This window comes from Ostrea edulis, chromosome 3 (assembly GCF_947568905.1).
Source record: "Ostrea edulis chromosome 3, xbOstEdul1.1, whole genome shotgun sequence".
NCBI lineage: Eukaryota > Metazoa > Mollusca > Bivalvia > Ostreida > Ostreidae > Ostrea > Ostrea edulis.
The window spans coordinates 62536807-62562033 of NC_079166.1; the positions used below are offsets into that span (position 1 = coordinate 62536807).

The 25227-nt window shown below is 32.5% G+C and overlaps 2 protein-coding genes and 1 long non-coding RNA gene across 3 annotated transcripts in view; 1 reads left to right on the plus strand and 2 right to left on the minus strand.

Moving 5' to 3' along the window:
* Nucleotides 1-12344, minus strand: part of LOC125677420 (ankyrin-3-like) — a 38225-nt gene extending 25881 nt beyond the window's left edge. The window contains exon 1 of the mRNA XM_056158453.1: nucleotides 12217-12344. The gene's annotated coding sequence lies outside the window, so the exon portion shown is untranslated. The remainder of the gene's footprint in view (nucleotides 1-12216) is intronic.
* A 230-nt stretch (nucleotides 12345-12574) lies between these two features.
* Nucleotides 12575-18398, plus strand: LOC125663563 (uncharacterized). The gene is made up of 2 exons (XR_008801086.1): nucleotides 12575-15146; nucleotides 18175-18398. It is a non-coding gene; the product is annotated as an uncharacterized LOC125663563 (long non-coding RNA).
* Nucleotides 15363-19910, minus strand: LOC125671847 (uncharacterized). Its single transcript, XM_048907816.2, has 3 exons — nucleotides 19383-19910; nucleotides 18573-18717; nucleotides 15363-18307 (listed from the first exon to the last, which is right to left on the minus strand). Exons 1-3 carry the CDS (start codon nucleotides 19723-19725, stop codon nucleotides 18079-18081), a joined length of 717 nt encoding a protein of 238 aa, XP_048763773.2. The 5' UTR covers nucleotides 19726-19910; the 3' UTR covers nucleotides 15363-18078.
* Between the last annotated feature and the right edge of the window lie 5317 nt (nucleotides 19911-25227).

The window sequence follows — 25227 nt, forward strand, 5'->3', positions numbered from 1 at the left end:
CGTTAATGTAAATGTATTCTATATGTATATTTATTAAGGGGTCATCCATAATTGTCAACCATTTTCCAAAGTGTGCAAAAAGCACACTTTTTGAGATCCCCCACCCCCCTCAAAAAGTGTACATCAACCATTTTCAAATTCCCAACAAGAAGATCGACAATCAAGTTTATGAGCAATTTAGTTCAAACAATGAGTTCTTTAATATTGGTACCCCTATTTCTTGTTTTATATGAATGATATAATGTTTTATAAATGTGCAAATCTTGTGTACATAATAGATTTTTGTTTTTATAGAAAAACAAATAAAGATATTTCTGTCTTATCTTGTCGTCTTTTTTTTTTTTTTATAGGCATTACACTTTTGTATTTTAAATGTGCATTTATAAACTTATTAAGACAAATTATCAGCATTAACAGTGGAGTATTGAAAATACCTTTTTTCTTGTTAAACGGAATGAAATTTTAAAAAAAAAATGTATAGAAGGATTCTAGATAGTAGAAACTTGAATTTATATTTTTATTTCAATTTGGTTTTCATACATGTGTTTGATATGCAAATTCATTAGGTAAATCATTTACTGCACCAAAATGCAATCACTTTCTGTAATTTTATTAGTTTACCTTTAATAACTGTACTCGATATCTTATTCATAACCAACATATATATTACAACCATGACTTATATAAAAATACAACATAAGGATACGGAAACAAGCAAATATTGCTACATGTATATTTATCTATCCCCTATACATGCTGTAATTTATTTTTAACAAGTATAAACTACCTGGTTATGTTGACTCGGGTGACTGATATTTTTTTTAATAGTTTCATATTTGTATTTTTTTTTCAAACTGAGGTTTCAGATTCAGTTTTCAAACAAACTATGAGTTTGCTTTAAATGCTCTCAGGTATTGATTCTAGTATTTTGTTCATAATTGAAAATTTATAAGGGACCAGGACTGTTACGGTGTTACATAGCAACTTTTTTTCCCCTATTGTGTAAGGTACTGGAATAAATAGTAATAAATCATTGTCCAGAACAATGATGCTTTATTTAGTTTATAAGTCTGACCTGTCTAAAACGACCAAGAGAAAAAAGAGCGTACGGTAAAATTATCGATTTTTACCACCCTCCCCCCAAGAGTGCTTTTTGCACACTTTGGAAAATGGTTGACAATTATGGATGACCCCTAAATGATAAAAACATACGAAAGGGTTATAATACATTGAACAAAGACCACAAAGGGTTTTAATTTTTCTTGTGAAACATGTACTAAGTATGTTAAACTTTTCTCTCGCCAATTGATTTCGTCCTTCGCTTCACTCGGCACCAAAGCTCTTCGTATTCAAGAAAAGTTGACAAACATATACATATATCTCTGATCATAATGCATGGGTTATGCAAGAGGATTGAATTTTGAGGATAGTAGTAACGTAGTTCGAAAAAAAAATTAATTAAAACATGATTAAAATCTCAGGTATTTCCCGTGCTCTTTTATGGACAAGGAAAGTTCAGCAAATATCAAAATCTCTTGTCAACTCTTAATGAAAATCTAGAAGAAAAACATTACTCTTAAAAAAGGTTATTTTTTATCCTGTATATTAATGACTATCCACAAGCACTGAAACATTCTCATGTAAATAGGTATGCAGCTGATATTTCACAAGATGTAACAAATAAGTCAGTGGAAAATATTAAGTCAAAGATGTGTGAAGATCTTCAGCGCAGTATAATGTGGATTAAGGAAAATAAATTAAGCTTAAACCTGTCTAAAACTCAATGTATGCTTATTGGATCGGCACAAAAATTATCAAAGTATCGAAAATTAAATTTAGTGATAAATAACCATGTCATAGAATGTGTTCAGGAGTCAAAATTACTTGGTATTATTATTGATGAAACTTTGTCCTGGAAAAGTCATATAGAATCACTTATGAACAAGATTTCCAAGAGAATTGGCATTTTAAGAAGAATAAGATATTTTATGTCAAACGCTGCGCTGCTGAAGATTTTTAATACTATGATTTTTCCACATTTTACATATTGTTGTACTATATGGAGCAATTCAAGAAATGCTGAAAATGTGAATAAGCTTTTTTATATTGCAAAAACGAGCTGCAAGGGTAATTCTTAACATCAGAAATTTTGAAACACCATTTAATGTCATGTTTACAGACCTTAACTGGTTGCCTCTATCAGATTACTTTCTCTATAGAAAAGTAATTTTAGTGTATAAAGTTTTACATGGTTCAATGCCAGATTATTTAAATGTTTTTAAATATGTATCAGAAGTCAGTCAGAGGCAAACTAGAAATTCTAATTCAAATATATTGTATATACCCAGGGCAAAAACAGAATATTATAGAAGATCTTTCAGCATTTCAGGGAGCACAGTGTGGAATGCTTTGAGTCAAAATATAAGAAACTCAACAAGTGTTGTGTGTTTTAAGAGAAATTATCTTAGAGATTATCACCATACTTTTTAAGCTTCATTTTGTTCCTATTTATCTTACATTCATAATTATTTCTTAAGTTTATATGTATTCTACTTCTTTTAATGTGTTTATTTTACTAATATTTGTCTGTATGTATGTTATATGCAGGACCATATTGAAAACTAGCGTTATTGCTAAATATGTAATCCTGGATAAATAAAGGCTTTATTATTATTATTATTATTACTTTCATCATCACGTAAGCCTACTATTTATATGCTGGGTGTCAGTGTTTGTAAGTGGTCATAATATTCTCACTATCTTTTCGTTTACAAGCAGATAAAAGAATAACCAGTTTATATACGTCCGTCATGGAATAATACGAATATTTCGCTTTCTCGTGCGTGAATTACATGTGTTTGTTTATAAGGTACAGTTTTGCAGCGTAAAAAAAAATGCATAAATATTGCCAAAAAAATCCAAATTCACTTATAATAAAATAAGAATTTCTGATGTAAAACATATTTAAGCATTAAATAGTTTTCGTTAATGTTTATTCATTGTATGTGTATATTTATTACAGAACATGGTCATCAAAATTAAAAGAAGATGCTGTCTATCCAGAACTAAAGACGGGTCAATAAAGAGAGCACCCAGACAGCTTGTCAACTGCATGTAGGTGCAGAAAGGTGAACAAGATCACAAAGATTTTCATATAGAATAATTCAGATCTTGTATCAATCTTTTCATGGCGAAATCATACTTCGTCCGAGTTATTTAACAAGCCATTAAATAAAATTTTAATGTAATGATCCACCTTAACACATGACACACAACCTGAAGACAATCTCATCCATACGAAATATGAACATCCTTAAGGTCCAATATACGGTTTGCAGTATAAATTCCGCTTGGGCATACAATGTTATCTTATGAATGAACTAAAGTTGATATTTACTATTATTACATAAGAAAAAACCTTACCTTGATACACAAAATATTGATAATTCATCAACTATCGTTCAGGTTCCGTTGCACTGTTCATCATACATTCCATATCTACATATATTTTTGTGTGTGCAATTATTAGCACCATGTAATTTGAAGATTCTCGAGTAAGTCCCGCCAACCATGACATAACGAAGAAAAAATATGTCCAATAAAAGTCTTATGTGTATTACAAATGTAAGTGAGATATACGGATATTTATACCACTATGAATAAAGTTTAAAACACGCCAATATATCTCTGATCACAATGCATGAGTTATACAAGAAAATTGAATTTGGAGTGACCTAGTAACGTAAATGTAAAGAACAATTGATTAAAACATGATTAAAATCCAGGTTATTCCAGTCATCGAACGAGTAAAACAGCTAAAATAGGTTGCATGAGGTTTAGTTATTTACCGTGCTTTTATAGACAATCCAAGTTAAAAAAAAACAACCTATCAAATTATCCTAGAAGAAAAAGGCTACTCTTAAAGGCTACAATTGGAATCTCTGCATTTGATACACGCATGTCATGACGTTTTATTCAGGAAGTAGGGTTACTATACTCAGATTGAGTGTCATCTTTTGTAAAGGGTCACAATGTGCTTTTTACCCTTTCATTTTAAAACACATAAAGCAGCTAGCAGATAACCAGTTAATCCGTCCGTAATGAAATAATACGAATCCTTTGTTTTCTCGTGCATAAATTTAACGTGTTTGTTTATTAGGTACATTTGCAGAATGAAACGAATGCATAAATATTGCCGAAAAATGTATAATAAAATCAGAATTTCTCATGCAAAAAATGTCTAAGCATTAGATGTTTTTCGTCAATGTACATGTATTCTATAGGGTTATTATACTCAGATTGGGGGTAAGTTTTTATACGCCCGTCTTAAGACGGGACGTATTATGGTATGACGTTCATGTCCGTCCGTCTGTTAGCTTTTTCGTGTCCGACCCGTAACTTAAATACTACAAGGCCTAGAATCATCAAACTTTGTCTGTAGATACATCTTGGGTAGAAGGTGTGTCGCACATTAAAACCAGGTCACTGTGACTTTTCATTAAGAAGATATGGCCATATATGGCAAAAACTTGTCCGGCTCATAACTTGAAAACTATTAGACCTAGAATCACCAAAATTGGTCAACTAATGCATCTTAGGTAGAAGGTGTGTCGCATCCTACTTTAAGGTCGCTGTGACATTTAATTAAGGTGATATAAAAAAAATGTTTTAATGGGTACAATCTATACTGTTAACAATATGTGACGGGCGTATCATGTGCCTTGGCGGTGCACTTTATTGTAGAGGGTCACAATGTGCTTTTTACCTATACATTTTAAAAAATTTAAAGCAGATAACAAAAAAAACCAAAAAACAATTGATCCCTCCCACAGGCAATTGCATCGCTTGGGGATCGAATTTACTATATAAAGAGTAAAGTATAGAACTCTAAATATAGGGTACCCAAGTTAGTTTGACTTTTAGCTGGGCCCTGACACTATACGACTACACAGAGTGTTTGAGCATTGCAACAAGCTATCAAATAGAATGTGCAGCATAAAATATTATTTATATAAATATAATTTTAAACCGTGTGTACTTTTACTTATCACAGTCATTTTCATCGGTGTCACTAACTACCAACATTGACATCATTATTATCAATCGTCAAACACCTGTGATAATGTGATTTAGATAAAAATAGACATAATAAGACAATTTTATATTTATAAAGACTTGTTATTAACATAATTTATGTACTATAATGAATCAATATTGATAAATATTAGTTTTGAGTCTCTAAATCGTTATGGGTCCTTCCATCTCTTTTGGGTAATTAGTCATATATCTACCTTATTGGCTGGTTTGTGAAAGTACAGACGGTTTAAAAAAAAATTCAGTCACTTGGAGCTATTACGGACTTCATTTCATGAATTGGGGTAAGAAATTCATTTTAGAAATGATATCTTATGCTGCACATTCTATGTAATAGCTTGGTGCAATGCTCAAACACTCTGTGTTGTCCTATAGTGTCAGGTCCCAGCTAAAAGTCAACCAAAAAATAATAGGTATTTTTCCATGTTCATTACTGCATATCTTGGGAAGAATACGGAATTTCGGGATGAACATTGGTAGTAATGTAGATTGATTATGTAGGAATAAATTAAAATACAAAGTAGAATTTTATATCAATTAATTTATTGTTTTTACATCGACTAACTTGGGTACCCTATATTTAGAATTCTATACCTTTACTCTTTATATAGAAAATTCGACTCCCAAGCGATGCAATTGCCTTAAAAGTAAAACGTTACTCTTTACGTAGGCTACAATTGAAATATCTGCATTTGATAAATGCATGTCATGACTTTTTATTCAGCAAGTAGGGTTATTATACTCGAATTGGGTGTCATTTTTTTAAAGGGTCACAATGTGCTTTTTACTCAAGCATTTTAAAACCCTTAAAGCAGATAACAAAAAAAAAAAACAAAAAAAAAAACAATTTATCCCTCCGTATGAAGTAATACAAATCCTTTGATTTCTCGTGCGTAAATTCACGTCTTTACTTATAAGGTACAGTTGCAGAGTAAAACAAATACGTGAATATTACCGAAAAATATCCAAAGTCACTTGTAATAAAATCAGAATTTCTAATGCAAAATAGATCTAACCGTTTGCTGGTCTTCTTCAACGTACATGTATAGTATGAAAGGTGTATATTTATTAAGGAACATTTTGATCAAAACTTTAAAAAAAAAAAAAAAGAAAGAAAGACGGTGCCTATCCAGAACCCAAGACGTGCCAATAAATATGACACTCAGACAGCTTTTCAATATTATGTAGGTGCAGAGAGTTGAACAAGATCACAAAATATTTCATAGAAAATAATTTAGATCTTGTATCCATCTTTCCATGGTGAAATCATACTTCAGAAGAGGTGATTTAGCAAGCCATTAAATAAAATTTTGATGTAATAATCCATCTTAAAAAATGACACACAACATGAAGACGACCTCATCCATACGAAAAATGACCACCCTTAAGGTTCAATACCTGGTCTTTTAATACAAATTCCGCTTGGGCTTACGATTTTATCTTGTTAATGAAGTAAAGTTGATATTTACTCATGTTACTTAAGAAGTCATCTTACATTGACGCAACAAATATTGATAATTCTTTAACTACCATTCCGTTAACTCTGAGTTTATTTTACCCATTGAATATATAAACTCCACGCATACGGTCACTAATGAGTAATGCACTACTAAGATAGTCAAGGTATAGGAATATCACCACCATTAAAACATTGTTGTAACGTCAATTCATTGTATTGACATTACATTATTTTTTCATACTGTACTGAACATAGTCCAGAATTATTAAGAGCAGGCCAATATTATGCGAAATACTGGACTGACAGTAAAAATGTTTGAAGTAAGATACTCGTGCGCTATGCGGCTCCTGCCAGTCCCGTATCTGACATAATAGACCATCGGAGTCTTGTATCCCTTACATATGAATGAAATCAGTAACCCTATCAATAAACGTACAATCTATCTCCGATCTTAATGCATAAGTTATATAACTAAATCGAATTTGGAAAGACGTAGTAACGTAACAGGAAAGATAAGTTGATTAAAACATGATTAAAATCCAGGTTATAGCAGTTGACAAACGAGTAAAATAGCTAAAATAGGTTGCATGAGTTTTAGTTATTTACCGTGTTTTTATGCATAGTCCAGGTTTAACGAAACTATCAAATGCTCTTCTCAACTACATTAATGCAAACTTTAGTTTAATTTGTGAACTGCATGTACGTGCAGAGAGTTGAAGATCACAAACAATTTCGTATTAGATAATTTAGAGCTTGTATCCATCTTTTCATGGCGAAATCATACGTCGTCCGAGTTATTTAACAAGCCATTAAACAAAATTTTAATGCAATAATCCATCTTAACACATAACACACAAAATGAGGAAGACGGCATCCATCCGAGAAATGACGGCCCTTAAACTTCAATGCACGGTTTTTAATACAAATTCCGCTTGGGCTTGCGATTTTATCCTATGAATGAAATAAAGTTGATAATTACTATTATGACTTAAGAAACCATCTAATCTTGATACAACAAATATTGATCATTCTTGAACTATTGTTCAGCTTTATGTTGTATTCCTTCTCTTGACAAGTTTTTGCGACCTGATTTAACTCCATGTATATATATATATATATATATATATATATATATATAATATTAATGCGTAATGTGTAGCTCATGTAGGCAAGGGATAGCGATTTTGTAAAGCCAAAAAGCACTTAATATGAACAAGCACCAAAAGCTAGTATGTATGGTTTATTCAAGAATGATTACATTCTGGGTAAAATTGTTACACTCAACAAATAAAATTGTTGATATTGTTTATAGATATTTTTGTACCCAATATGAAAAAGTTGGATATAAAAACCTTTGGATTGACTGTGTTCAAAAAATTTTAAACATGTGTAGACTTTCAAATATTTGGAATGAGCAAGGTTATTGCGTAAATGTTAAATGGTTATCTGCAACAGTTAATCTGATTTTGAAAGATCAATTTATTCAGAAGTGGTCTTCTGATATTGACGACTCTTCTAAGGGCCAGGTTTATAAACTTTTCAAACATTGTTTTGGTTTAGAGAAATATGTACTTACTCTGCCTGTAAAATTAAGAAAACTATTTATGAAATTTCGCACTTCAAATCACCGATTACCCATAGAGACAGAAAGATGGCATGGTATTCCCCTGAATGAAAGACTATGTACATTTTGTAATAAAGGAGAAATAGGAGATGAATTCCATTTCATTTTACAGTGTCCAACTTTTTCACAATTAAGGAAAAAATACATAGACAAATTTTTTTATGAAAGACCAAATGTTCTCAAGTTTTCTAATCTATTGTCAACTCAAGATATGAAAATATTAAGAAATCTCTGTGTTTTTATTTCTCATATTTTTGAGATTGTTGTTCTTCGTAATTGTTCTTCTGCTACCCCTTAAACGCATTACTATTATGTTTATTTATACATACATTGTATTTCATGTTTCCCTCTGGTAACTAAGAAAGCTGTATTATTCCCTATATGAACCTCTGACGATTTTTCTTGCATGTATATTGCATTATATTTATTGAACCTCATGTACCGTTTAACATGGTTTGAACGAAATAAATTGAATTGATGTCTATACCACTATGGATGAAATTAAAACGCCGCCGTCAGTTAACTTATCATTAAAATCCACCTATGACGCCATTCTTTTGTTCGAACACTCCATTATTTTTCAGGAATGGAGCGTTCGGAAAGTAGGTCAGCCTTTATACAAGTAAATATAAATGCATACAACAAAAGAATGAAGGCATAATCACGTTATTTGATTCGCGATTCAAATAATTTTGACGTTGTAGACGTTAACGTCAAATTTTACATTAAAGAGGTTTTAGTCTCTTTCCCAACTCAAACGTGATAAATAATGCAGGATTCAGCCATTTTTTCTACAAAACGTAAAACCCAATCCGTACAAAATAATAAAATCTGGATTGTATTGCAATATCATAATATACAAAAATATTTTCCATTTTGTTTAATGTACATTAAAAAAACGAAACAAGCGAATCAAATAACATGAGTATATACCGACGCAAAACTATTGATTTGCAGCAATATTCATGACATTTCGGAGTCCGTGCTTTCCCCCGCATGGATTATAAGGAAATAGCGAATCAAATAACATGAGTATATATATACAGACGCAACATTCTAAAATGTCTTTAAAGGGGAGGTTTTCCCCGGAAAAGGGTTTCTTTGGGGGATAAAACAGAAAATCAAATAACATGAGTATATACCGACGCATACCTTTACTATATATATAGACGAAACATTTTAAAACGTATTTCACTTTCATTGATATAAACTTGCCGCCGCATGGATTATACACAATCAGTGATTTTGCGTCGGTAATAAGGTTTATTTTCAAATAAAACAATTTATGTTAAAATTATACAATTTTTTCCTTTTTTGATGTTGGAATGTTTTGTATTCTTTAAGTCATTTACAAAACATGAATTATTAAACTTGGAATAAAGAGTCCCCCCAATTTTCTCTCTGTGATCCGTTTTTATCTGTTCCATAATTTTTATCAAAGCCCTTATCTGTCTTAGCCAATCAGATTGCCGCGCAAGGTATCTTATTTACATAATCCTTTGTTTACTCGGAGTGCTGCCACGAAAGTTTTTACTGAAGAAAAAGCAACCACCACCTCCACTCCATCCACCACAATTAGATATTTTGTAATTTTTCTCAACTTTTTTACGCACCTTTGGCCTTTTTTATGCACCACTTTTGTTTCCAATAAAGATTGATATGTATTCTATAGCATTATCACATCTGTGTTTTGTAAAAATATTGTGGCTGGGAGACCACTGTTGTGTAATAATTTATTGACCTGCATTTCTAGTCAAGAAACAGTTTATATGTCAACAATATCTTTGATGCTGGTTTGTCTCCCAGCCAATTCTTTTATTATTTTATGATTTACATTTTCTCGTCATTTAAATAAATGACAACTTTTACACTTCAACATGTTTTCTGTTATGATATTTGGAAACAAACAAAGCTGCTATGTTGCCTTGGATAATCAGTGAGGTTTTAACATAAATATACTCATGTTATTTGATTCGCTATTTACTTATAATCCATGCTGGGGAATGCACGGACTCCGAAATGTCATGAATATCGCTGGAAATCAAGCGTTTTGCGTCGGTATATACTCATGTTATTTGATTCGCTTGCTGTGATTTCTCAATATTTCACACACACCCAAAAAACCAAGTCCCATTTTTTGCCTTTTTATCCCCCAAAGAAACCCTTTTCCGGGGAAAACCTCCCCTTTAAAGACATTTTAGAATGTTGCGTCGGTATATATATACTCATGTTATTTGATTCGGTATTTCCTTATAATTCATGTAGTCCGATATTTATTGTGGAATACATGCCTTCCGCCGCATGGATTATAAGCAAGTAGCGAATCAAATAACATGATGATATATATACAGACGCAACATTCTAAAATGTCTTTAAAGGGGAGGTTTTCCCCGGAAAAGGGTTTCTTTGGGGGATAAAACAGAAAAAAAAATGGGGCTTGGTTTTTTGGGGTGTGTGAAATATTGAGAAATCGCAGCAAGCGAATCAAATAACATGAGTATATACCGACGCAAAACGATTTATTTGCAGCGATATTCATGGCATTTTGGAGTCCTTACTTTCCCCCACATGGATTATAAAGAAATAGCGAATCAAATAACATGAGTATATACCGACGCATACCTTTACTATATATATAGACGAAACGTTTTAAAACGTATTTCACTTTCATTGATATAAACTTGCCGCCGCATGGATTATACACAATCAGTGATTTTGCGTCGGTATATACTCATGTTATTTGATTCGCTATTTACTTATAATCCATGCTGGGGAATGCACGGACTCCGAAATGTCATGAATATCGCTGGAAATCAAGCGTTTTGCGTCGGTATATACTCATGTTATTTGATTCGCTTGCTGCGATTTCTCAATATTTCACACACACACACCAAAAACCAAGTCCCATTTTTTGCCTTTTTATCCCCCAAAGAAACCCTTTTCCGGGGAAAACCTCCCCTTTAAAGACATTTTAGAATGTTGCGTCGGTATATATATACTCATGTTATTTGATTCGGTATTTCCTTATAATTCATGTAGTCCGATATTTATTGTGGAATACATGTCTTCCGCCGCATGGATTATAAGCAAGTAGCGAATCAAATAACATGAGTATATATATACAGACGCAACATTCTAAAATGTCTTTAAAGGGGAGGTTTCCCCCGGAAAAGGGTTTCGTTGGGGGATAAAACAGAAAAAAAATGGGGCTTGGTTTTTTGGGGTGTGTGAAATATTGAGAAATCGCAGCAAGCGAATCAAATAACATGAGTATATACCGACGCAAAACGATTTATTTGCAGTGATATTCATGACATTTTGGAGTCCTTGCTTTCCCCCACATGGATTATAAAGAAATAGCGAATCAAATAACATGAGTATATACCGACACATACCTTTACTATATATATAGACGAAACGTTTTAAAACGTATTTCACTTTCATTGATATAAACTTGCCGCCGCATGGATTATACACAATCAGTGATTTTGCGTCGGTATATACTCATGTTATTTGATTCGCTATTTACTTATAATCCATGCTGGGGAATGCACGGACTCCGAAATGTCATGAATATCGCTGGAAATCAAACGTTTTTCGTCGGTATATACTCATGTTATTTGATTCGCTTGCTGTGATTTCTCAATATTTCACACACACCCAAAAAACCAAGCCCCATTTTTTTCTTTTTTATCCCCCAAAGAAACCCTTTTCCGGGGAAAACCTCCCCTTTAAAGACATTTTAGAATGTTGCGTCGGTATATATATACTCATGTTACTTGATTCGGTATTTCCTTATAATTCATGTAGTCCGATATTTATTGTGGAATACATGCCTTCCGCCGCATCGATTATAAGCAAGAAGCGAATAACCATAACACATAACACACAAAATGGGGAAGACGGCATCCATACCAGAAATGACGGACGTAAAGTCCAATGCACGGTTTTTAATACAAATTCTACTTGGGCTTGCGATTTTATCTTATGAATGAAGTAAAGTTGATAATTACTATTATGACTTAAGAAACCATCTTACCTTGATACAACAAAGATTGATAATTCTTGAACTATTGTGTAGCTTTATATCGTATTCATTCTCTTCACAGATTTTTGCGACCTGGTTTAACGCCACTATATAGAATATTAATCCGTAATGCCTAACTCAGTAATGCAAGGTATAGGGATGTTTAAACATCCTAATCCGTAATGCCTAACTCAGTAATGCAAGGTATAGAGATGTTTAAATATCCTCATGAAAATCAAAACAACCCGCTATCAGGTTATTTATAAATCAACATAATACATGAGTTATACAAGAAAATTCAATTTGGAGTGACGTAGTAACGTAAATGGAAAGAACAATTAACTAAATCATGATTAAAATCCAGGGCCGGGATTCATAAAGATGTTTAAGTTATGCTTAAGTATAAGAAATTTCTTAAATCAATAAAAAATACTTAAGTAACGCTAAGAATGAGTATTTATCTTAAGTTTTATTCATAAAACAACTTAATTCTTAGAAAATTCTTAAACAATTCTTAAAAGTAAGTGTAGTCTGTAGCAGACTTAAGTTTTCAGAATTTCTTAAGTTCACAAATAAAATGGCTGCCAACATAGTTCACAGAAGGAATTTTAGAGAGAGAAAAGACTGTTTACAGCAGTACAGTGATCGTGAACTTATCGAACGTTTTCGGCTTGATTCAGGTGGAATCGTTTTTGTGGAATCACTTATTCGTGATCAAATATCTAGTGGCTCTCGGCGTAATATGGCATTATCCTCTCTTCAGAAAGTTCTTCTTACTTTGAGGTTTCTAGCTACGGGCAAAATGCAGCTGTGCAACGGCGATGACATGGGTGTTTCTCAGCCAACTGTCTCACGGGCCATTACCGTAACACTGGCAAGCCTTACCTCCCCTCTTATGATCAGTCGGTTTGTACAATTTCCATCTAGCGCAGCAGAGATTAGAAGAAACCAAGAGTCTTTTCACGCAATCGCGGGCTTCCCAGGGATAGTAGGCGCCATCGATGGTACCCACATTCAAATAATTGCACCACACGAATATGAAAATGAATACGTCAATAGACATAACTACCACAGTATTAACACACAAGTTGTTTTTGATGCAAAATATAGAATCATTGATGTTGTTGCTAAATGGCCAGGCTCCACTCACGATTCCCGAATCCTTAACGAAAGTGGTTTGAGAGTCCTGTTCGAAAATAATCACATCCCCATTCACACACATTTGCTTGGCGACAGCGGATATCCCTCCAAACGTTGGTTATTGACTCCTTTTCTGAGACCAAACCAACCATCGCAGTTGAATTACAACAGGTAAAGATTTAAAATCTTCTTTCATACACAAGACACATGCACACCTTTAAATATTCTAAATAAACATGATAAACGAGTCTTTGCTTTTCTCACATCCATATTTCCCTCTTGGTATAAACAAATTCTGATTGGTGTAAAATTAGTTCGAAACTTAGCGCCCCCTATTTGAGAAACAATCGGGTGGATCCAACAGTTTCCAAATGGAGGGGTGTAAACATGAAACTAAATAAAAACCACTTCAATATTTGGTTTTATTACTATTAGTAGTATTAGTATTATTATTCCAATTTACATTTATTGTAAATTTTCTCCTCTTTCTTGCATATATTGTTTAAAAAATGTGGGGGGGGGGGACTTGTGGGATTGACAAAATAAGTATGTAAAAGTGTTTCAACATATAAATTATAAAATATATATACTGGCACTTTCATGAATTGAAATCAAATGCAGACACTGCATCATGGATATGGATAATATTAGTTAGGTAACGTCAAATTCAGAATATAATGTCACATAAATGTGATGTAAACAGCTGTCAATTCTTTAGACTGTGCAATTTCAGCTTAATTGACTCTTTTTGATTATTGCAATTCTTAGAATTTAAATTCCTTTTCTTGCATGTAATCTATAAAATAATAAAATATATATCTACTTTGATTGTTTTATTTCACTGACATGTAAATAAAGGGTACATTATTAATTATTTTGTAAATAAAAGGGGGAGGGTGGTACATGTCACATGCACCTGACTATCACATACTCAGGTAACACAGTACCAGAATATATATTGATATCCAATATTTTTTTAAACATAAAATTCAAACTTAGAAATTATTTCGATATAAACATATAGCATAACGAGATGTGGGGAATTTTCTTTTCTTTTCTTCTTCTTTTTTAACAATTTGAAAATAGATGAGCATTGACTATTGGGGCGGGTGGAAGATTTTTTTTACTACAATAATTCATATGAAACATGCTTTAATGAAAGTTTTGTCATTCCCGGCAGTGTTTTGTTTTTTTGTTTTTTTTGTTGTTGTTTTTGTTTAATTTAATATTAACAATTAATGCCTACAATGGGGATTTACTATAGAAGTCTTCTGAATGATTTTTTTTTTGTAATTCGCATCCAAGATATTATGCTTCTCAAATAACAATTGGTCATACTTAAAACATGCCCCCCCCCCCCCTTCTCTCTCTACACATAATGATATCAATATTAACATATATAACTTGATTGTTGTATTCATGTGATTTATTATGTGTACAACAACCAATTTTTTTAAATAACCAAACCAATCAGATTTTACCATACTGATTTATAGAGCTCACAAGAAAACACGATCTGTGGTGGAAAGGGGTATCGGACAACTGAAGAGGCGATTTCATGTACTACATGGTGAAATCCGCTTGTCACCTGAGAAGGCATGTCAGGTTATTTTGTCCTGTGCCATTTTGCATAACATTTGCAAAGATCGATGCATTCCATGCCCACAAGATCATGAAGATGATGGTGAAGATCAACAAGTTAATGTACATGTACCACACATATTTAACAACAATGGCAATGATGGTCTGAGATACCGACAACAGTTTGCAGAGACTCACTTTTGAGTTGCATTGGGAGTTGTGTATGTATTGACTGCATGCATGTAACTAGAAGTTGAAGAGTGGATCATTTAAGTACAAAATAATGAAAATGATTAGATATACATGTACTTCCTTATAAAATTTTTAAACCTCATGATGACCTTGGGGTATACCATTTTAACCAATTTGAATCTAAATAATGATGTAATGATGCTTGTGTGGGTTGTGGTGGTATACATTAAACAACAACACCAATCAATGTTTAACACATGAGTTAATTTATATTTTTTCCAGCTCTGAACATATATATAACATTTACAAACAAACATACACACACACACACATACATACATACATACATATATATATAAAAGATAAAAAATCAACAACAAAAACTCATTTGCCAAGCACAATTTACAATCAACACCTTTACTTTAACAGTGCTTAGAAATGATAGATTATAAATGAACTTCAAATTTGGCTACTGATTTACTATATGGTATATAATTGATAAATAGATTTATCTTACTCGACTATTACTTTAAAAATCATAGACTGAATAAACTTCATATGAATATTCAAAAACTTAACAGAATGCAAAAAACATAAAATAATAACAAATATCAAATCAATGCAATGCAAAGCGTACCTATGTGTGACACAGAACCTTTAATAAATATTAATCTATATACAAATAATCATATATTACCATATATTGACCACTTATCCACACAAGAAAATTATGAAAAAAAAAAAAATGAAAATACATTGTAGTTGAATACTAATCGAACACTCCAAAATCCACACATAAATTTTTAAACTACTAAGTTTTAATTTATCATGATAATTCATATTTTAAATGTACATTCAAACTGATGTTAATTTTCATTACTCTTAGTCATCCACTATCATACAAAATGCATACCATCTGAATATTCAGCAAATACATTATATACATGTACATAGATGAGATTAATGACCATAATGATTCTATAATCTATGAATAACTTAGAGATATGTACATATTATCAAATTATACATAAATTAAAGCAGGTTAAAAATAAAGGCATGTGATAATCTTTATGAGCTACTTAAATTACAGCTTTTTTAAATAATATGTTTCATATAGTAATGAAATAATATATCTACTTAGGAAAACACCACACTGTCTTACAAATGTATTACATTTTGACCATGCAATTTAGCTATGGGCTTCTTGAGGGGGAAAATGCCCAAGGATGTATTGTGCCAAGTTTGGTTGAAATTGGCCTAGTCATTCTAGTAAGGAAAATGAAAATGTGAAAAGTTAAAAGCCAACAACTACTTTATATGGAAAGTGAAAATTTTAACACACATATCATTAATTCCATCTATTGAGTATCTACTTATTAATGTTGAAATATGAAACATAAAAAACTTAACTTATTAATTATTAATATCTATTATGACAAACACAACAATGTCTGGTAAAGTATACTGAATTTCTATGTCTTTCAGATATCATATACAATAATAGTATGAAATCTAAATGTTTTATCAGTTACGGCATCATATTTACATGTCTATTTAATGTGAAAGAAAGAAAACATGTAGTTAATATTCAATAGTATTACAAATGGTATGGTAAATTAGAGTTTATACCTATAGCCCCAGAGGGTGACAACTGAATTTAATGATCTTGCTGGAGAGGATTTAAAAAAATATTCTTTGTTTATAATATATCCATGTTCTATGTAAAATTTTATCATAGATTCTAGCCCACCCTTAAACCCAGGTTCCTTGATGGTCCTACAGCTGTTATATGATTCTGCACTACAATAGATTGCTTGCTTGTTAATATTACTAACCATGGCCTTGTTGTTCTTGAAAAGATTTACAAAATATTTCCCATGTATAAAAAAATGATCTATTCATGTGGCCCAACTGTGTGCCAACAGACAATGGACAGAGTTTGATCAGATTTAAAAGGTCACTTGAACCTTTCACTCAGATGAGATAAGAACATGTACATATAGTACATCAATTAAAATGCTTTTAAATATAAACAAGAGGCCCAGGGGCCACATCGCATTATGTCAGGAAGCTTTCATGTAAATCTCAGCTTTTCTAGTTCAGTGGTTCTTGAGAAGATTTTTAAAGATTTATCCTACATATTAGTATGTAAAACTTTGATCCCTTATTGTGGCCCCATCCAATCCCTGGGGGCCATGATTTGAACAATATAGTAATGAGAATGAAATAATTCTTTGATAAACAATGTCACAAACTATCAAGCTTTATGGAAACTGAAAAAATTAACAGTTTATATGAATATGCAAAATTTCCTTAAAAAGTCATATAAGATTTACAGTTATTAAAAAATCGTAACACACAGTAAGAAAAAAGTTACAGTTTGTTTTTGGGTTGTTATCTGTTAAGTTGTTCTTATAATTGTTCTCCTCTTCCTATACTACATTGATATGATAACCATGGCCCTGCAGTTCTTTAAAAGATTTCTAAAAAAATGTTTCCAATATATTGACATGTAAAAATCTGATCCATTGTTGTGGCCCCACTGTACCCTCTAGAGCCATGATTTGAATAAACTGAATATACAATAGCAGAGGATGCTTGCTTATCATCATGACTATAATCATAGCTAGCAGTGCATAAGAAGAGTTTTAAAGACTTAAAATTAAACTTAAATATATAATCCCATGTACAACTCTGATCCCTTATTGTGGCCCTATCCTACACTCAGGGTTCACAAAATGAACTAATATGAACATTCGACAATGCTTGCAACTTTGATTCTATTGAGAAAATAGTTTTTAAAATATATCATATTCTGATAGTCACATATAAAATGTTTCCCCTACTCTGGTCTCACCCTAACCACAGTGGCCATGAATTTGAATACTTGAATCTGAACTGCCTGAAGATGCTGACAAACAACAGCAAAAATATTGATCAGTCTCTTAATCTAAGGATGGTTCATTCCTCTTTTTTAAGCTTTCTTATTTTCATTTCCAAATACTGGACTTCTAGTTCCAGCTTCCTGCAAGTTAGTTCTTCCATTTTTCTTTTCAGGTTAATGTCCCTGCTGCTATTGCCTGAGGTTACCAATGGCAATGAAGACTCCAGGACAGATGTTACTTCTAGGGGAGTTGATCCAAGAATGTGGGGATCTGTATCTGGAGGTCCTTCAATTACATGGATTCCCCTATGATGGGAAGAGGAATACATTATTCTTTATGAATCTTGTATTAATCCATTTGAGAATGATTAAATGATGACTTGGATGATTAGTTTAATAATTGTTGTTCTATTTCTATTTTGATGTTTATATGATATATCATTAATTTATTTACACAAATCAAATTACAAACATTAATTCTGTCATGGTAGATTCCAATCAATCAAAGAATTTGACACCTATTATGATACAATTTTAAATAGTAAATGATGTTACTCATTAAGTTACTTACACAGATTCATCACCAAGTATATCTAGGTTTAGCAGGGACGTATCAATGCCTCCCTCTATACCCATTAGGCAAGTGTTATTTGCCCCAATTACACTAGTAACAACTTCCGCTACAGCACTCAATGACTTCGGAGGAGGACCACCACCTGCAAAAAAAAAATGTCTTCTGTAAAAATGTATTGAATTGCTACATACTGTGTGGATTTCTTTTTATCCTACAGGATTTATAAAGTGTTAAAATATAATATTACTGTAATGCACTGTATAGAATTATAAAAGAAATGTACGTGTTTTAAATAACATGAATTTAAAAGCATATGACATGTCAAATATTTAATTGGCGGGGGGGGGTGGGGGGTGGGGGGGTGGTCTTTTTTATCACATGAAATGTTACATTAATTTCTGAAATCATGTATGATTGTTGAATAACAATGTCATAAGGAATGCTGTTATGATTTTCAAGTTCCTTAAATGATTAAGACAATTTAAAAGATAAAGGGGTCGAAACAACTAGGGGCCGAAACGACTTGTGAGCGAAATGAGTGGCCAAAACGAACAAAGGTAAATACCCCACATTATCTTTTCATCGGTATAATTCCTTGCAAGAAAATGAAATGAAAGATTTGCCTGGATAAAATACGCATTTTAATCTCACTGTGTTAATGGGATGCATAAGTATACTTGTATATTTAATGTGATACACAAGTTCTCCTAACACTCGCGTACTCGTCAGTATATGTAGGCCTATGCACCTATCTATTGGTCATAAAACTTGTATTCACCATAATTTACAATTTCATCACCAACTCACCTGTACCAGTAATTATACGTCTGTGGTTGGAAATCTCCGTTTTTGTCTTCGAGAAGATGTTGTGCCACTTTTTCTCAACTTCTGCTGCCGTTCGAGTTGGCCCAACACTCATAGCACGAAGTTTTACCGCAATCTCCCCCCACGCTTTCGACTTCATTTGAGAGGTTAACTGGGGACTTAGTTTCCCTCTCACAACATCCTTGTATTCTTCAACAAGAGTAGTGAGTGCCAAGGACTCCTCACTACTCCAGTTTGGCTTTCGTTTGAGTTTGTGGCTTTCCATGTTTACGTCTGCGAAATTTGACAGATGTGACGTAAAACATGTTAAAAATACGACCTCCATCGCACAAGAGTTCCACCTTTAGTTTGGGAAATACTATGCGTTGCTAGGGTGACTCAACTTAAGTTTTCTAAATTACTAAGAACTGTACTTAGCTAAGAACAGTGCTTAACTTTTTTATGAATTGATACTTAAGTATTTTTCTTAGCTAAGAATTTTTTTATTACTTAAGTAGGAAATCTAAGAAAAATCTTAGAATCTTTATGAATCCCGGCCCAGGTTATACCAGTTAAAGAACGAGTAAAACAGCTAATATAGGTTTCATGAGTCTTTACTATTTACCGTGCTTATAAAACTATCAAATGCTCATGTCAATGATCATTCAAACGTTACTCTTAACGTAGGCTACAATTAAAATATCTGCATTTAATAAATGCATGTCATGACTTTTTATTCAGCAAGTAGGGTTATTATACTCGAATTGGGTGTCCTTTTGTTTAAAGGGTCACAATGTGCTTTTTACCCAATCATTTTAAAACCTTTAAAGCAGATAACAACAAAAATTGATCCCACCGTATGAAGTAATACGAATCCTTTGCTTTTTCGTGCGTAAATTCACGTCTTTACTTATAATGTACAGTTGCAAAGTAAAACAAATACGTGAATATTGCCTAAAAATATCCAAAGTCACTTGTAATAAAATCAGAATTTCTAATGCAAAATATGTCTAACCATTTGCTGGTTTTCTTCAACGTACATGTATAGTATGAAAGGTGTATATTTATTATGGAACATTTTCATCAAAACTGAAAAAAAAAGGTGCCTATCCAGAACCCAAGACGCGCCAATCAATATGGCACCCAGACAGCTTTTCAATATTATGTAGGTGCAGAGAGTTGAACAAGATCACAAAATATTTCAGAGAAAATAATTCAGATCTTGTATCCATCTTTCCATGGTGAAATCATACTTCAGAAGAGGTGTTTTAGCAAGCCATTAAATAAAATTTTGATGTAATAACCCATCTTAAAAAATGACATACAACATGAAAACGACCTCATCCATACGAAAAATGACCGCGCTTAAGGTTCAATACCTGGGCTTTTAATACAAATTCCGCTTGGGCTTACGATTTTATCCTGTGAATGAATTAAAGTTAATATTTACTCATGTTACTTAAGAAGTCATCTTACCTTGATGCAACAAATATTGATAATTCTTCAACTATCATTCAGGTAACGCTGAATTCATCTTACCCATTGAAAAAATAACATCTGCGTTTTCGATGTCGAATGACTAATACACTAATAAGATAGGCAAGGTATAGGAATATCTCCATCAATATGAATGAAATTGAAAACACGCTACCGTCAGTAACCTTATCTATTAACTTACAATATATATCCGATCTTAATGCATAAGTTATATAACAAATTCGAATTTGGGAAGCCGTAGCAACGTAAAGGGAAAGAACAATTGATTAAAACATGATTAAAATCCAGGTTATGCCAGTTAACGAACGAGTAAAACAGCTAATATAGGTTTCATGCGTCTTTACTATTTACCGTGCTTATAAAACTATCAAATGCTCATGTCAATGATCATTCAAAATTTAAAAGTAAAACGATACTCTTAACGTAGGCTACAATTGAAATATCTGCATTTGATAAATGCATGTCATGACTTTTTATTCAGCAGGTACGGTTATGATACTCGAATTGGGTGTTACTTTTTAAAAGGGTCCCAATGTGCTTTTTACCCACTCATTTTAAAACCTTGAATGCAGATAAGAAAAGAAAATCAATTGTTCCCTCTGTATGAAGTAATACGAATCCTTTGCTTTCTCGTGCGTAAATTCACGTCTTTACTTATAAGGTACAGTTGCAGAGTAAAACAAATACGTGAATATTGCCGAAACATATCCAAAGTCACTTGTAATAAAATCAATCTTTCTGATGCAAAACATGTCTAACCATTTGCTGGTTTTCTTCGACGTACGTGGACAATTGTATAGTATGAAAGGTGTATATTTATTATGGAACATGTTCACCAAAACTGAAAAAAAAAAGATTTTGCCTATCCAGAACCCAAGACGCGCCAATCAATATTTCATAGAAAATAATTCAGATCTTGTATCCATCTTTCCATGGTGAAATCATACTTCAGAAGAGGTGTTTTAGCAAGCCATTAAATAAAATTTTGATGTAATAATCCATCTTAAAAAATGACACACAACATGAAGACGACCTCATCCATACGAAAAATGACCACCCTTAAGGTTCAATACCTGGACTTTGAATACAAATTCCGCTTGGGCTTACGATTTTATCCTATGAATGAAGTAAAGTTGATATTTACTCATGTTACTTAAGAAGACATCTTACCTTGATGCAACAAATATTGATAATTCTTCAACTATCATTCAGGTAACGCTGAATTTATTTTACCCATTGAAAAAATAAAATCCGCGCTTTCGATGTCGAATGACTAATACACTAATAAGATAGGCAAGGTATAGGAATATCTCCACCAATATGAATGAAATTTAAAACACGCCACCGTCAGTAACCTTATCCATAAACTTACAATATATATCCGATCTTAATGCATAAGTTATATAACAAATTCGAATTTGGGAAGCCATAACAACGTAAAGGGAAAGACCAATTGATTAAAACATGAATAAAATCCAGGTTATGCCAGTTAACGAACGAGTAAAACAGCTAATATAGGTTTCATGAGTCTTTACTATTTACCGTGCTTATAAAACTATCAAATGCTCATGTCAATGATCATTCAAAACTTAAAAGTAAAACGATACTCTTAACGTAGGCTACAATTGAAATATCTGCATTTAATAAATGCATGTCATGACTTTTTATTCAGGAAGTAGGGTTATTATACTCGAATTGGGTGTCATTCTTTTAAAGGGTCCCAATGTGCTTTTTACCCAATCATTTTAAAACCTTTAAAGCAGATAACAAAAAACAAACCAATTGAACCCTCCGCATGAAGTAATACGAATCCTTTCCTTTCTCGTGCGTAAATTCACGTCTTTACTTATAAGGTACAGTTGCAGAGTAAAACAAATACCTGAATATTGCCGAAACATATCCAAAGTCACTTGTAATAAAATCAATATTTCTGATGCAAAATATGTTTAACCATTTGCTGGTTTTCTTCAACGTACGTGTATAGTATGAAAGGTGTATATTTATTATGGAACATGTTCACCAAAACTGACCTTGTATCCATCTTTCCATGGTGAAATCATACTTCAGAAGAGTTGATTTAGCAAGCCATTAAATAAAATTTTGATGTAATAATCCATCTTTAAAAATGACACACAACATGAAGACGACCTCATCCATACGAAAAATGACTGCCCTTAAGGTTCAATACCTGGACTTTTAATACAAATTCCGTTTGGCTTAGGATTTTATCTTGTGAATGAAGTAAAGTTGATATTTACTCATGTTACTTAAGAAGTCACCTTACCTTGATGCAACAAATATTGATAATTCTTCAACTATCATTCAGGTAACGCTGAATTTATTTTACCCATTGAAAATATAAACTCCACGAATTCGGTGTCGAATGACTAATACACTACTAAGACAGGCAAGGTATAGGAATATATCCACGAATATGAATGAAATTTAAAACACGCCACCGTCAGTAACATTATCCATTAGGATTGCAGTATATATCCGATCTTAATGCATGAGTTGTATAACAAATTCGAATTGGAATGACGTAGTAACGTAAATGGAAAGAACATTTGATTAACCCTTTAACGCCCAGTGACGCCTTTTGACGCCTTTTATGTGCCGACGTGATTAAATTGGGGGCGTTTTGTTAATAATTGGAATACAATGAAACAAATCATATTTTCTAAAAGTAGAGTAAAAACTAAACAATTTTTCTACTCAAAGTTTTTCTGTGCGATGTTGGGAACTAGTCGAAAACATGCATTCAAAATCGCACATCGTTACCGGAAAGTAGGAAATTTAAGCCGAAATGACAAAAATTGTGTTATATTCTGTTAGTAAAATCTTTTCTAAAAAACAAAATATTTAAAAACGTATATCATATTCGGAAAGGTTGAAACAATTGCTTCATTTTTTCTTACGGTCATATTTAGGTACGGGCAAGTGTCATAGACCTATTTCTTCATAAAAGTAATGCATTTTATAAGTTAAACGCGATAAAAATGCACTTTGACGTCATTTGACATTAGCGTGCGTGTGTATTGCGCAAATAGATTATATAACGATACATAACTATATTTACGTGGAAAAACTAAATAAATTTATACCGGTAAATCTGTGATTGGGTTTTAGTTTTAGTTTTATGAATTAGAACTACTGTTTTACAACCTAAATACAATGTACATTTATTTCCCTATGTAAGCGTGTCCGCCTTCAGCCTAGGTATACGTGTGTGAACAATGGCTAATAGTACCTTAACATTCACGGATTTTTCTTACGGATTCTTACGTATTCCACAAATCCATAAAAGTACACGGAATGTTACGATTTAGACATGGATACCGACGAGTGATTTACGAATGCTTGTGAATTGACTTCGAGTCGGAGATCCGTAAGGACTCGTAAGAAAAATCCGTGAGTGTGAAGGTGGTATAATGCGCACAGAATTTGTGGGGTTTTTTTCTCTCTATCTTTTTCACATACATGTCCGCATTCAGCCTAAGTATATGTGTGTGAAAAATGGCTAAAGCGCACGGGATTTGTGTTTTTTTTCCCTCTCTATCTTTTTCACGTACATGCACTATATAATCTAGAAGAATAAAGTTTTGTTTACATTTGAGTGTCTCGCATGCATGAATTAAAAAAAAAGGTATATATGTATATTTTCATTAGATGAATAGGCAATAAATATGATGTAGGCTATGGAACGGACTAAAATACATTTTTTATAAGTTAATCATTACGAGCAAGTTGTCAGTGTGTGCTAGATGTAAGTATGTATACTCATTTAAAAATGTTAGCGTTTAGATTATGATTTTTCCGTTTATTTGTAATAATAATCTGTTAGAATTTAAAGAAAAATAACTTCAGTACAAGTAAGTCAAATGAGTTGTTTTGACTAAATATTTTCATTTCTTGTTACGTTGTCATGACTGTAACATAAACAACGCATAATTTAATCATGGAGTATAGCGCTGAAAGCGATACAGGCTCAGTTTTGTTGTCCGTTGGGTCACCGTCAGACATTGGTGTAGATGACTACAGTTCTGAAAAAGTTTCTATAATAAGGACAATGAATCAGAATATATAGAAACACGGTCACCAGTGTACACTGGGCAGTCATTTGAGTGACATTACGGACGAGGATTTCTACTTCTAGTCGCATCAACTCCATAGCGTAAATATTGTAAAGTTCCATGAAGATGTTGGTCCTTCTCATGAACTTGACTCCTTATATGAGGGGGCGTACAGGGGGTGGTCCTCTCCCCCTCTCTTCCCCTGAATAGTGATGAATTGCATATTTCATATGGGTACTAAAGCGTATTGCATGCCAGTTTACAACCCATATGCACGG